Here is a 13,953-nt window from a genome sequence, read left to right on the forward strand (position 1 = left end):
TTATTATTATTATTATTATTATTATTATTATTATTATTATTATTATTATTATTATTATTATTATTATTATTATTATTATTATTATTATTATTATTATTATTGTTATTATTATTATTATTATTATTATTATGCTGGAAGGAACCCTCAGAAGCTGGAGTGGGGGATAAGGAGAGAGGGGTTGGGGGAGGAGAGAGGTGTTTGGTAGGAGAGAACTGTGGAGGAGGAGTCAGGTATGGGAACTTTTTAAGTTTCTTTAAGATATACTTCCAGGAGAATAGGAATTGTCATTACTTGGGAGTGGCCTATCCTTTCCTATCCTTAGGATAACCTATCCTATGCTCGTCTAGTGGGGAAGTGGTGGAACAGTGAGTCTGGCCGACACAGGAGTATCGTATCGACGTGTCCCTTGTATATTTCAAAGCAAGGTTGTGATTAGCACGGAGCTGGGCACGTGAGTGTCCCGTAAGCGAGTGTCTGGGCGTGCGTGTTCGAGAGCGTGCGTGTTCGAGAGCGTGCGTGTTCGTAGACTTACCACATTCCTCCCTCAAGCAGTAACCTTGTATTGATTTACCTCAAGCCAGAAAAATGTCGTGTCTTTCTGTGACAGGTTGTCGTTCATCTTGAATACCTCCCCCGCAACCCCCCCATGCCCACGTACCCCCCACGACCCCGACCCCATCAGACCCTTCCATGACCTCCCATGGGTTATAGTTCCCATTCGCGTTACAGAAGATGACGTTGCTTACGAATTCGTTATTTACAAGGTTTGGGGTCACCATTCTCAGGGGTCGGGGTCACCATTCTCCGAACCTGGGGTCACCATTCTCAGAGCCTGGGGTCACCATTCTCAGAGCCTGGGATCACCATTTTCAGGGATCGGGGTCACCATTTACAGGGCTATGGTCCTCAAATAACAATAAGAAATACCTAGGTCATTAAATACAGTCCTGGGGCCCATTATGTGCCTCTGTATTATTCTGACTACCGCCGCAGGATGGGTATGGGGTGCATAAATAAGATATTAAATTAAATAACGCCTTGGATAAGCCGGATACATGAGACCACAAGAAATTATGTTCATTAACCTATGAACAGCTGAGGAACGCCTAGTGTAGTAGTAATTTATGTATGTATTTTGCTATGTTATATGCAACATGTCATACTTGTTTATAATGTGCTGCATGTTGTGAAATAAAGCTTACTGAACTGCAGAGACGTTTCTCCAATCAGTGGCTTTATCAGTCCATTTCTGAGAATACTACTGGATACTAATCACTTCGAGGTGATCAGTCCCTCAGCCAAACGAACACGTACTACCACTCTTCTCCTTATACGAGTATATTTGATGGCAGATTTAATAAACATTTTTTTCTTTTTTAAGGGGGGGAGGGGGGTTCATAAATGAAACAATACATTATATTCAAAACTGTGTAATTTTATGTCAGCTGGACTCACAAGTAAGAGAAGATTGAAATGAGCCGGGATCCGACCAGTGTACTCTGCCTGCCCACTGTAACGCGGTCAACAAAGTTATAGAACAGGCTTTTAATAGGACATCATATCGCTGTGTCGAGCTTTATCAAGTCAGTGTTTTGCTCTGTGCAGAGGTTTATCAAATCGTGCTGCGCTCTGTGCAGAGGGTTATCACAGTACTTCGCTATGTAGAGCTATATCACATAGCTTCACTCTGTGTATCCCTTTTATCGTCATGTTTCGTTCTGTGTAGAGCTTTATGAAGTCATATTTCCACTCTGTATAGAGCTTTATCGATGATCTGATAAAACGTGGTCCCGACAAAATCTTGTCCTGCAAAAGTGACTGTCTTGAAATTACACTTCAATCCCGAGGTCGCACATTTCTGTCCTTCCTAATGAGCAGTTGTCCCCCACAGCAGATATCTTTTCTTAATAGTTTGTCGTTTTTCTTTTAATGAACCATTTTCCTTTATAAGGGGTCCTTTTCCTTTATGAAAAAACCCTAATGAGGATAATAATGTGCCTATTCTTTCTTACATTGCCCTTTTCCTATTATGAAAAGCCTATTTCTTCCAATAAAGAGACCCATCCTTTAAAAAAAATTCTTTTTTTTTTTTAAGTTTCATAAGGGGCATTTTCTTTCATAAAGTTTCCTTTTCCCTTAACGCAGGGTCTTTTTCTGTCATATAGGGTGCCTTTCCTTCATGAAAAAATCCATATTAGCTCCATAAAGGGTCCTTTTCTTACATACAGCGGCCCTTTTTTTCTTCATTCCTTGTTTTATTTTTCGTGCTCCTCCTGAAACTGAAGAGTATTACAGCGTCCTAGAAAGCAGCGGGTCCTCCCAAGGTCCTTACAGAAACGGTGACGACGGGAACCACCAGCAGGAGGCAGCAAGCAAGGAACAGCAGGCCAAACATCAGAAAGAAAATCACAATGACTAGGACTAGTGTGTGTTTAAGGTCCTGCGAGGTCACCCCTCGGAGAATAACGTGTGTCGAACTTGAGTCGCTTCCTATTTTGATAAAAGACTCTGTTGCCCCTGGGTGCATATGGGGAGAAAACTTCGGGGCGGGGTAAGAACATGAACCATTAGAGGACATTGTAGTGGGCGGAAGGGTGGAAGCATCGTCCCTCATCAAGCTATTCCTCTGCACCTCATCTAGTAGAACGTCAGCATTTTTACAGGTTTCTTCCGCTCCTTCACTACCACCAATAAGATTCGCTGTTATCCTTCCAAGTGATTCTGTGTGTTCTCCATAGCGACAGTCTCTTTGTGATGCTCCTGGCAAGGGATGATCATCTGAATTTGAGTTTGTCACCTGATCGCTGATGCTTTTCATTAATTCATAGTCTATATTCGGTTGTCTTTCCAGCGTTTTACGTCTTCTTACCCAGGCCTCGTGTGTCCTAACATGTGTCCTATTATCATATTCACTTCCAGTTCCATTTGCGACATCTCCCTCAGCTTCGTTATTTATATCCTCTGAGGTGTCCGTCAGCTCTCTGTCTATTACAGTCCACTTCATCTCCAACTGATGTTCTTCAGCCTCTTTCACTTCTAGCATCGAAGCTTTACGCATTACCTTAGTGCTTTTTTGGCTTTCTATCTCCTCATCTTTTTTTTCTTCCATTGTCGGTTTTTGTTGGTCTTCATCAGAACTGAGACTGACAGGCTTCAGAGATGCTGAAATAAAATCAACAGGGCCAGTACTTGCAGTTTGAGTAGGCGATTCAGTAACCGTTTGAGGCAGCTGCACAGCATGGACACAATCAGTATTGCTGTGAAGACTTTTAGAATGCATAATTACCTCATCAGAGCTTGTGTCTAACTGTTGAGGGTACTTCAGGTGTGTTTGGAGTTCTACGAAATCTCCAGGGTGTGCCTGAGTACCATGAGCGTCCCCTGGGTATGTCAGGGGTGCGAAGGCATCTTCAGGATGTATTTGGTGTCCGACGGCTTTATCTTCAAAATCTGTTTGAGGTTCGAGGGCTTTACCAAGATCAATATGGCGTCCAAGAGCATCTTCAGAGCGTTCCTGAGAGCCAAGGGCTTTCCCATGGTGTACGTAAGTTCCACAGGCATCTCCAGAGAAGTCCATCTGGTATCTATGTGCATTTTCCGAATGCATTTGAGGTCTCAAGACGTCCCGGAGGACCTCCTGGTGCCCAAGAACTTTTCCAGGGTGCGTCTGACGGTCGAAAATGTCTTTCAGATCCTCCTGGTTTCCAAGGCGCGTTTGGAAAAAGGTGATATTTCCGGGAAGAGTATGGACGTGTTGGATGTATCTGTCGAGGCGATCCATCCTACTTTGACACTCAATGAGGGTGTGTGGCAGCTGTCGAAGCTTCGACAGCAAATCCTCTTTCTCACCCTCCACCAGCACCTTTCTACCCCCTCCAGCCTCATACTGCACCATTCCCATAGTCAATAATGTTTCACACATCTTGTCCTCATCCACTCACTGCTTTCACTTGGGAAAAACTGTTTGTGTTGAGGAGTTTGTCTCCCTACTAACAGACAGAGGCTCGAACCGCCGTTACTCCTGTCGGTGAATAATGCACAGTTCACCGTTTCATATAAATATAATAATTATCACAAACGCTCTTAAGATAGATTTTCTTTGGCCTCCCCGGCAGTTGCTTAATTTATTCGTCTCTCTTGTAGTACTGTCATATTGTCAAATTATTTCATTGATTTACTATCAACATAATTCATTCTTTAAACTACCTTCTATCAAGAGACTCTTTTCGAATCATTATCATCACAGTCTCTGCTGTTTATCATATAAAGTTTGTTGATGTCTTGTGCTTATTTCCCATTTGTTTATCAATATATTTACACAGTTCACTTGCTTGTGCGGCAGGAAATCCTTGTTTCACGTATCTTAGTCATGATATTCCTTATCTGTTCTTTTTGCTTTCATAGCGGGGATATGTATGCACTTTTTTATTCACACCGATTTTCATATTGCAAATTTTTCTCCTGATTGATTTTACACATATTCACTTTGTCGACAGTTTTTAAACTGTGTGCATTTTTTTTCAGTCATTGTTGCCTGCTTTGTTTTTGTGCGATTTTTAAATTCATTTTAGAACTATGTCTCTCAAAATGTCTTTGTTGTGTCTTCAGTTGTTTCAATAATTTTTTCCTTTAATTTCAACGCTCCGCGATGACAATCACTCATATCTGAAAAAAAGGAAAATATTTGTTTTAATTATGTATGTATGTGTATGGGTTGGATTCATGGCTGCAGAGTTACGGCGTATAGTAGAAGTTAGTAGGTATAGGAAGGTGGGTGCAGGAGGGAAGAAGAGCGATTATTGGAATGACGAGGCAAAGAGGGCGGTAAGGGAGAACAAGTTAGAGTTCGAATGGTTTTTACAATGCAGAAATGATATACGGAGGGAGGAGTATATGAAGAGTAAAAGAGAGGTTAAAAGAGTGCAAAGGGAGAGCTAAAGAGTAGAACCTTCATCAAAAAATTTTGGTGAGAATATATATATATATATATATATATATATATATATATATATATATATATATATATATATATATATATATATATATATATATATATATATATATATATATATATATATATATGCAATAAGATCACAGTAGTTTAGTTAGTTAGTTTAATATGTTTATTATGCACCCCATACCCATCCTGTGGGCGGTAGTCAAAAGATTACAGAGGTACATAATTGGTCCAGGGACTGGACCCCAAAGTTATGATAGCTGAACTAGTCACAAAGGTAATGAACTCCAGGTAGATCTGGTCACTAATCATGGCAAGTTACAGAGGTAATGAATCAGCTTCACTCCTATACATGGTTACAGTCATGAACAAATTACAAAGTAATGAACCACTGATACGTCCATACCTGGTCACAATTGTAATGAGTTATAAATACAAATATTAAGTGGATCATACACCCACACGAGCGCGCGCGCACATACACACACGAGGGCGCACGCACGGACATGTGCACACGAGCGTACAAATATATGCATACACACAAGGACGCACACCCACACACACACACCCACACACACACACACCAACACCCACACACACACACCCTCACACACACCCACACACACACCCTCACACACACCCACACACACACACACACACACACCCACACACGCACACACACACCCACACACGCACACACACACCCACACACGCACACACACACACACACACACACACACACGCACACACACGCACACACACCCTCACACACACCCGCACACACACCCTCACACACACCCACACACACGCACGCACACACACACACACACACACACACACACACACACACACACACACACACACACACACACACACACACCCTCACACACACCCACACACACACACACACACACACACACACACACACACACACACACACACACACACACACACACACACACACACACACACACACATGTAAACAGGTGATTTCAAAATATGCAAAACAACCACTCTGAAAGAATAGAGAAATTCCAAGCGCTTTCGTGACTACTCACATTATCAAGGAACTATGTCATAGTTCCTTGATAATGTGAGTAGTCACGAAAGCGCTTGGAATTTCTCTATTCTTTCAGAGTGGTTGTTTTGCATATATATATATATATATATATATATATATATATATATATATATATATATATATATATATATATATATAATATCACGGAAAGGTAATCCAGGTCTGCAGTTACATTACTTTGTTACATGTAGCAAAGTAGTGTTAAGTGTAGTAGCAAGGGAAGAGGGTTTTCCGTGGAGTAGATACCATGAAATCTCATATCTCAACCGGATATGAAGTACTACAAACCAGCGAGTCTCCCTCTTCTATAACTGAGCTTTTATGGCTCTCTCCTTCATTCTCTATGGTATTTACGGATTTTACGCCGGATTCTTGATATAATAACAATCATTTATCCATGATGCGTGTAGAGAACTCTGAAGACAGACTTTCCAAATATTTGCATGGTTAAATCCTTCTAACCCCCTTCCCCCTATACTCCTTTCATGTCCATGGGGATATGGGTGAAAATTCTTCATCTGTAAGTCATGTGTGTCATAAAAAACGACTAAAATGCCTAGAACAAAGGGCTAATAACCTCTTCTGTATGAATCACTAACACGACAAAGGAGAAAATTTTAAAAGCGGATTATTTGAATGCTTATAAATGTAGTAAGATTGTGAGGACAGAAATGATTGTTGAAGTTATGAATGAATAAAGCTGTACGTCCTGCTCTAACAGAAACAAAACTGAAGGGCGCCAGCAGAATTTCACTGGGGAGGTGTAAATGAGATTAAGTCAGGTGCATCAGTTATGGAAAAGATATAGAATTATATGAGTGAGATGTGAGAAGTAAATAAGGGTATGTGTTTATACATTTGGGGAAGAGAGAAGTATAAAAGAGAGAGAGAGAGAGAGAGAGAGAGAGAGAGAGAGAGAGAGAGAGAGAGAGAGAGAGAGAGAGAGAGACTTTGGGAGGTGTTAAGTGAGTGTTTAGGGAGTTTTGAACCAAGGGAGAAAATAAATGTATGAGGGACATAAATGTTAAAGTAGGAGAAACTGTTGTAGAGGATGTGGTAGGTAAGTTTGGAGTGCCAGAGCAAGTGATAATGAGGGGGTAACAAATAATCACATCATTATTATGAGTAACAAGAAGAATGTCATCAGTGGGTATAAGAGAAGTGAAAGTTTGTAAATTAAAGGAGATAGAGCAAGATACAAGCAAATATTGAAAGAAATGTATGCAACAGAGAGTACAGGTAATAAGGAAGGGGTAGAGGAGGTATGGGTTACATTCAAGAAAGCAGAGTTACGGTGCACACCAAAAGTTTCTGGGTGTAGGTGGGCGGGTACTGGAGGGTGGGTGTAGGAGGGTGGGTGTAGAAGGGTGGGTGTAGGAGGGTGGGTGTAGGAGGGTGGGTGTAGGAGGGTGGGTGTAGGTGGGCGGGTGCTGGAGGGTGGGTGTAGGAGGGTGGGTGTAGAAGGGTGGGTGTAGGAGGGTGGGTGTAGGAGGGTGGGTGTAGGAGGGTGGGTGCAGGAGGGTGGGTGCAGGAGGGTTGGTGTAGGAATAGGGTGGAAAGATGGAGGGAGTATTTTGAGTTGTTGAATATTGATGAAAAGATGGTGGCAGTGATTTCTTGCACTTGACAGAGAGGTGTAGCACCTGTTATGTTACACACTCCTGGCTGTCTGAGCCCTATTATACATATTCTTACAGTTATGTATGGATTCTGTTAGTTAGTTACCATTTTGTCCACGGCACATGTCGATTCGACACTAGGCCTGTTGTATATGAGTGCGTGTGCGTGTGTGTGTGTGTGTGTGTGTGTGTGTGTGTGTGTGTGTGTGTGTGTGTGTGTGTGTGTACTCACCTAATTGTACTCACCTAATTGTGGTTGCAGGGGTCGAGACTCAGCTCCTGGCCCCGCCTCTTCACTGATCGCTACTGGATCCTCTCTCTCTCTGCTTCCTGAGCTTTGTCATACCTCTTCTTAAAACTATGTATGGTTCCTGCCTCCACTACTTCACTTGCTAGGCTATTCCACTTGCTGACAACTCTATGACTGAAGAAATACTTCCTAACGTCCCTGTGACTCGTCTGAGTCTTCAGCTTCCAGTTGTGACCCCTTGTCCCTGTGTCCCCTCTCTGGAACATCCTATCTCTGTCCACCTTGTCTATTCCCCGCAGTATCCTGTATGTCGTTATCATGTCTCCCCTGACCCTTCTGTCCTCCAGTGTCGTCAGTCCGATTTCCCTCAACCTTTCCTCGTACGACATTCCCCTGAGCTCTGGGACTAGCCTTGTTGCAAACCTTTGTACTTTCTATAACTTGTGTGTGTGTGTGTGTGTGTGTGTGTGTGTGTGTATACTCACCTAATTGTGGTTCCAGGGGTCGATACTCAGCTCCTGGCCCCGCCTCTTCACTGACCGCTACTAGGTCCCCCCTCTCCCTGCTCCATGAGCTTTATCATACCTAGTCTTAAAACTATGTATGGTTCCTGCCTCCACTACATCACTCGCCAGACTATTCCACTTCCTAACAATTCTGTGGCTGAAGAAATACTTCCTAACATCCCTTTGACTCATCTCAGTCTTCAACTTTTAATTGTGACCCCTTGTTTCTATGTGCCATCTCTGGAGCATCCTGTCTCTGTCCACCTTATCTATTCCTCGCAGTATTTTCTATGTCGTTATCATGTCACCCCAACTCTCCAGTCCTCCAGTGCCGTCAGGTCGATTTCCCTTAACCTTTCTTCGTAGGACATTACCCTTAGCTCTGGAACTAGCTTTGTTGCAAACCTTTGCACTTTCTTTAACTTCTTAACGTGCTTGACCAGGTGTGGGTTCCAAACAGGTGCTGCATACTCCAGTATGGGCCTGGCGTACACTGTGTACAGTGTCTTGAACGATTTCTTACTGAGGCATCGGTTTGTGTGTACTCACCTAGTTGATTTTAGACTATAATTTACGAAGCGTTAAACCCTTGCGGACCATCCAGCTCAAGGCTAGGTGGAGGCTTGATCCTCCGTACACTAAATCCGTGTGGATCATTTATTTTAAGGCCGGTGAAACAAGAACCTTGAAAACATGAAATTACAAAAAATATATAATAGGCTTACAGACACCGTTGTTGAACAGCAGTGTTGAACAGCAGTGTTGAACAGCAGTGTTGAACAGCAGTGTTGAACAGCAGTGTTGAACAGCAGTGTTGAACAGCAGTGTTAAACAGCAGTGTTGAACAGCAGTGTTGAACAGCAGTGTTAAACAGCAGTGTTGAACAGCAGTGTTAAACAGCAGTGTTAAACAGGAGTGTTGAACAGCAGTGTTGAACAGCAGTGTTGAACAGCAGTGTTGAACAGCAGTGTTGAACAGCAGTGTTGAACAGCAGTGTTGAACAGCAGTGTTGAACAGCAGTGTTGAACAGCAGTGTTGAACAGCAGTGTTAAACAGCAGTGTTAAACAGGAGTGTTGAACAGCAGTGTTGAACAGCAGTGTTAAACAGCAGTGTTAAACAGGAGTGTTGAACAGCAGTGTTGAACAGCAGTGTTAAAGAGGAGTGTTGAACAGCAGTGTTAAACAGCAGTGTTGAACAGCAGTGTTGAACAGCAGTGTTGAACAGCAGTGTTGAACAGCAGTGTTGAACAGCAGTGTTGAACAGCAGTGTTGAACAGCAGTGTTGAACAGCAGTGTTGAACAGCAGTGTTGAACAGCAGTGTTAAACAGCAGTGTTAAACAGGAGTGTTGAACAGCAGTGTTGAACAGCAGTGTTAAACAGCAGTGTTAAACAGCAGTGTTAAACAGCAGTGTTAAACAGGAGTGTTGAACAGCAGTGTTGAACAGCAACACCGCCAATAATAAAAACAAAATTACAGATGTGTACAATATAGAGAGAGATGTCAGTGTTTGCAACACAAACAACTCAATTTTGAGAACACCTCGAATACATAAGAGTTTTCCCTGGTGTTCAGAGTTGAGTAGTGAAGATGAATGATGCTGTGAAAATGAATGGATGCTGTAAGACGAATGATGCTGTGAACACGAATGATGCTGTAAGATGAATGATGCTGTGAACACGAATGATGCTGTAAGATGAATGATGCTGTGAACACGAATGATGCTGTAAGATGAATGATGCTGTGAAGTGCACATTCACAACTTCAGCATCAGTACAGTGTTCACCAGCACAGCGTTAGTGTTCACCAGCACAGCGCCAGTGTTCACCAGCACAGCGCCAGTGTTCACCAGCACAACGCCAGTGTTCACCAGCACAACGCCAGTATTCACCAGCACAACGCCAGTGTTTACCAACACAACGCCAGTGTTCACCAGCACAACGCCAGTGTTCACCAGCACAACGCCAGTGTTTACCAACACAACGCCAGTGTTCACCAGCACAACGCCAGTGTTCACCAGCACAACGCCAGTATTCACCAGCACAACGCCAGTGTTTACCAACACAACGCCAGTGTTCACCAGCACAACGCCAGTGTTCACCAGCACAACGCCAGTGTTTACCAACACAACGCCAGTGTTCACCGGCACAACGCCAGTGTTTACCAACACAACGCCAGTGTTCACCAGCACAACGCCAGTGTTCACCAGCACAACGCCAGTGTTTACCAACACAACGCCAGTGTTCACCGGCACAACGCCAGTGTTTACTAGCACAGCGACAGTGTTCACCAGCACAACGCCAGTGTTTACCAACACAACGCCAGTGTTCACCAGCACAACGCCAGTGTTCACCAGCACAACGCCAGTGTTTACCAACACAACGCCAGTGTTCACCGGCACAACGCCAGTGTTTACTAGCACAGCGACAGTGTTCACCAGCACAACGCCAGTGTTCACCAGCATAACGCCAGTGTTCACCAACACAACGCCAGTGTTCACCAGCACAGTGCCACGTCTCTGAACAAGTTAAATAAACATCCGTCTGATAAACTTAACGTAAGTGTTGATAGTAAATTTAAGTTGTTAACATTGTTGATGGTGTTGCCACGATGTGCCAGGTTCTTAGACTGGGGTATCAGGTAGCCAGGAGAATGTTAAGTATACCTCAAGCTTAAACAATATGACGGGGATACTCGGTGGCAGGATACCTTATGAATGGAGAGCATTTCACGCTTATGATTAAAACAGAGAGACAGAGAGAGAGAGAGAGAGAGAGAGAGAGAGAGAGATGGCAAGTAACATTTGCACCTGAGAAAACATAAATGATGATGATCTCTAGGCACCATGATAGTAATGCTGGTGCAGTAGTAAGGATGAATGGGAGGGTGTTGGCACCTGGAAAAGAAGTTGATATCCTTGGGGTGAAATTTGACTCCAAACTGACCATGAAGAACCACGTTGTAAATCTTGCAAACAAGGCAGCCAGGAAGCTTACAGAACTTCGCCGTATCTCGCATCTGCTTGACAGCAGGGGTTGCAAGATTTTGTACGAGGCACAAGTACGCTCACACCTTGAGTATGCCCCACTTTCTTGGTTCGCCTGCCCCCCTTTTCATCTGCGACTGATTGACAGAGTAGAGATAAAACAAGACGTCTCATCTCTCGCCTGGACCAATCCTGGATAGATCTGTCATTTCAGCAGAGCCTTCAACACAGGAGGGATGTGGGTGCCCTTACTGTTATGTACAAGGCCAATACCCTTCTCCAGAACATCACTTCATCTGAGATCATTTATTCCCAGGATGACTCGAGTATGGAACACATTCGTACAGCATTATGATGCCAAAGAGATGAAGTCAGTTGATCAGATGAAAATGCTGGCCCACAGATGGCTTCAACTTCATCCTGTTCCCTACTTGTATGTTTCATAACAATAAAAATGCTTTCAAATGAGCTGATGTAGGTAACAGCTCTTAGCTTGTCAATAAAGTAAGGAATCCTTAACCTGTAAATAGCTTGTCAATAAAGCTAGGGATCCTTAACCTAACCTTGTCAAATCCTATGTAAAAGTGAGAGAGAGAGAGAGAGAGAGAGAGAGAGAGAGAGAGAGAGAGACGTTGATATCCTTGGGTGAAATTTGACTCCAAACTGACCGCGAAGAACCACGTTGTAAATCTTGTAAACAAGTTAGTTTAATATGTTTATTATGCACCCCATACCCATCCTGTGGGCGGTAGTCAAAAGGTTACAGAGGTACATAATGGGTCCTGGGACTGAGCCCCAAAGTTTTGATAGCTGAACTAGTTACAAAGGTAATGAACTCCAGGTAGATCTGGTCACAGTCATGGCAAGTTACAAAGGTAATGAACTCCAGGTAGATCTGGTCACAATCATGGCAAGTTACAAAGGTAATGAATCATCCTCACTCCTCTACATGGTTAATCACAAACAAGGCAGCCAGGAAGCTTACAGCACTTCGACGTATCTCGCATATGCTTGATAGTAGGGGGTTGCAAGATTCTGTATGAGGTACAAGTACGCTCACACCTTGAGTATGCTCCACTTTCTTGATTTGCCTGCCTCTCATCTCATCTGCGACTGCTTGACAGAGTAGAGAACAGAGCAAGACGTCTCATCTCTCGCCTGGACCCATCCTGGATAGATCTGTCATTTCAGCAGAGCCTTCAACACAGGAGGGATGATGGCGGCCTTACTGTGATGTACAAGGCCAACATTGTCAAAGTACCACACTTGACTCCACTGGTATAGTGGAGTCAAGTGTGGTATAGTGGTATAGAAGCAAGCTTCTATACCACAAGACGGGCAGAAAGCAGCAACTTCACTCTGGCTGTACCCTTCTCCAGAACATCACTTCATCTGAGATCATTTATCCCCAGGATGACTGAGTCTGGAACACATTCGTACAGCATTATGATGTCAATAAGATAAAGTCAGTTGATCAAATGAAAATGCTGGCCCACAGAAGGCTCCAACTTCGTCCTGTTCCCTACTTGCATGTCTCATAACAATAAAAATGCTTTCAAATGAGCTGATGTAGGTAACAGCTCTCAGCTTGTCAATAAAGTTAGGGAATCTTAACTTGTCAATAACTTGTCAATAAAGTTAGGGATCTGTAACCTAACCTTGTCAAACCCTGTATAAAAAAAAGATATTATACCTTAATATGTTTTACACTAACTATAACTGTAAATACACTGAAAGATATATAGCTCCCAATGTATATACCCTTTGTGATACACTCCTCTCAGTGTGCACACCCTTGATAATACAGACATTTCTCGGTGTATATGAACTTAAAACTACAAATAACACTCACTATTCATTGCATACACACTTTGAGATACACACCTCTCAGTATATATACCCTTTGAGATATACACCTCTCAGTGTATCTACACTTGCAGACTGGGTTGTTGGGTGAGGTTGGAAGCCTTGTATTAAATATCTACTGGGGTTGCATCCCTCTACTAAGATTACAGGCATACAGTATGTCTTCACGTCCATCATACGCACAGTATAGCCTATAATATACATATTAAGCACACTAAGGATGATAAATCATTGACTCACTGGTGTAGAGGCGAAGTTAAGGCTGTGTCGAGGTGTATGTATGTCTATATGTGTGTGTGTGTGTGTGTGTGTGGTTTTGTAGCACAGAGACACTGGTGCGGGTAACCTGCTCTTCATCCTGGCCTCACACTCACTGCCACTGTCTCCACTCACTTTTTCACGCTTCCTGCTCGCTTTGTGTGTGTGCAGTGTACTCACCTATTTGTGGTTGCAGGGGTCGAGTCCTAGCTCCTGGCCCCGCCTCTTCACCGGTTGCTACTAGGCCCTCTCTCTCCCCGCTCCATGAGCTTTATCAAACCTCGTCTTAAAACTGTGTGCGTGTGTGTGTGTGTGTGTGTGTGTGTGTGTGTGTGTGTTCTCACCTATTTGTACTCACCTATTTGTGGTTGCAGGGGTCGATTCACAGCTCCTGGCCCCGCCTCTTCGCTGATTGCTACTAGGTCCTCTCT

General features: G+C 43.3%; 1 protein-coding gene across 1 annotated transcript; it reads right to left on the minus strand.

Annotated features, from left to right (window-relative positions):
- Positions 1-1,414: 1,414 nt before the first annotated feature.
- On the minus strand, positions 1,415-13,642 carry LOC128693244 (uncharacterized). The gene is made up of 2 exons (XM_053782788.2): positions 13,505-13,642; positions 1,415-4,665 (listed from the first exon to the last, which is right to left on the minus strand). Exon 2 carries the CDS (start codon positions 3,920-3,922, stop codon positions 2,300-2,302), a length of 1,623 nt encoding a protein of 540 aa, XP_053638763.2. The 5' UTR covers positions 3,923-4,665; positions 13,505-13,642; the 3' UTR covers positions 1,415-2,299.
- Between the last annotated feature and the right edge of the window lie 311 nt (positions 13,643-13,953).

The sequence above is a fragment of the Cherax quadricarinatus genome, chromosome 28 (genome assembly GCF_038502225.1).
Source record: "Cherax quadricarinatus isolate ZL_2023a chromosome 28, ASM3850222v1, whole genome shotgun sequence".
NCBI lineage: Eukaryota > Metazoa > Arthropoda > Malacostraca > Decapoda > Parastacidae > Cherax > Cherax quadricarinatus.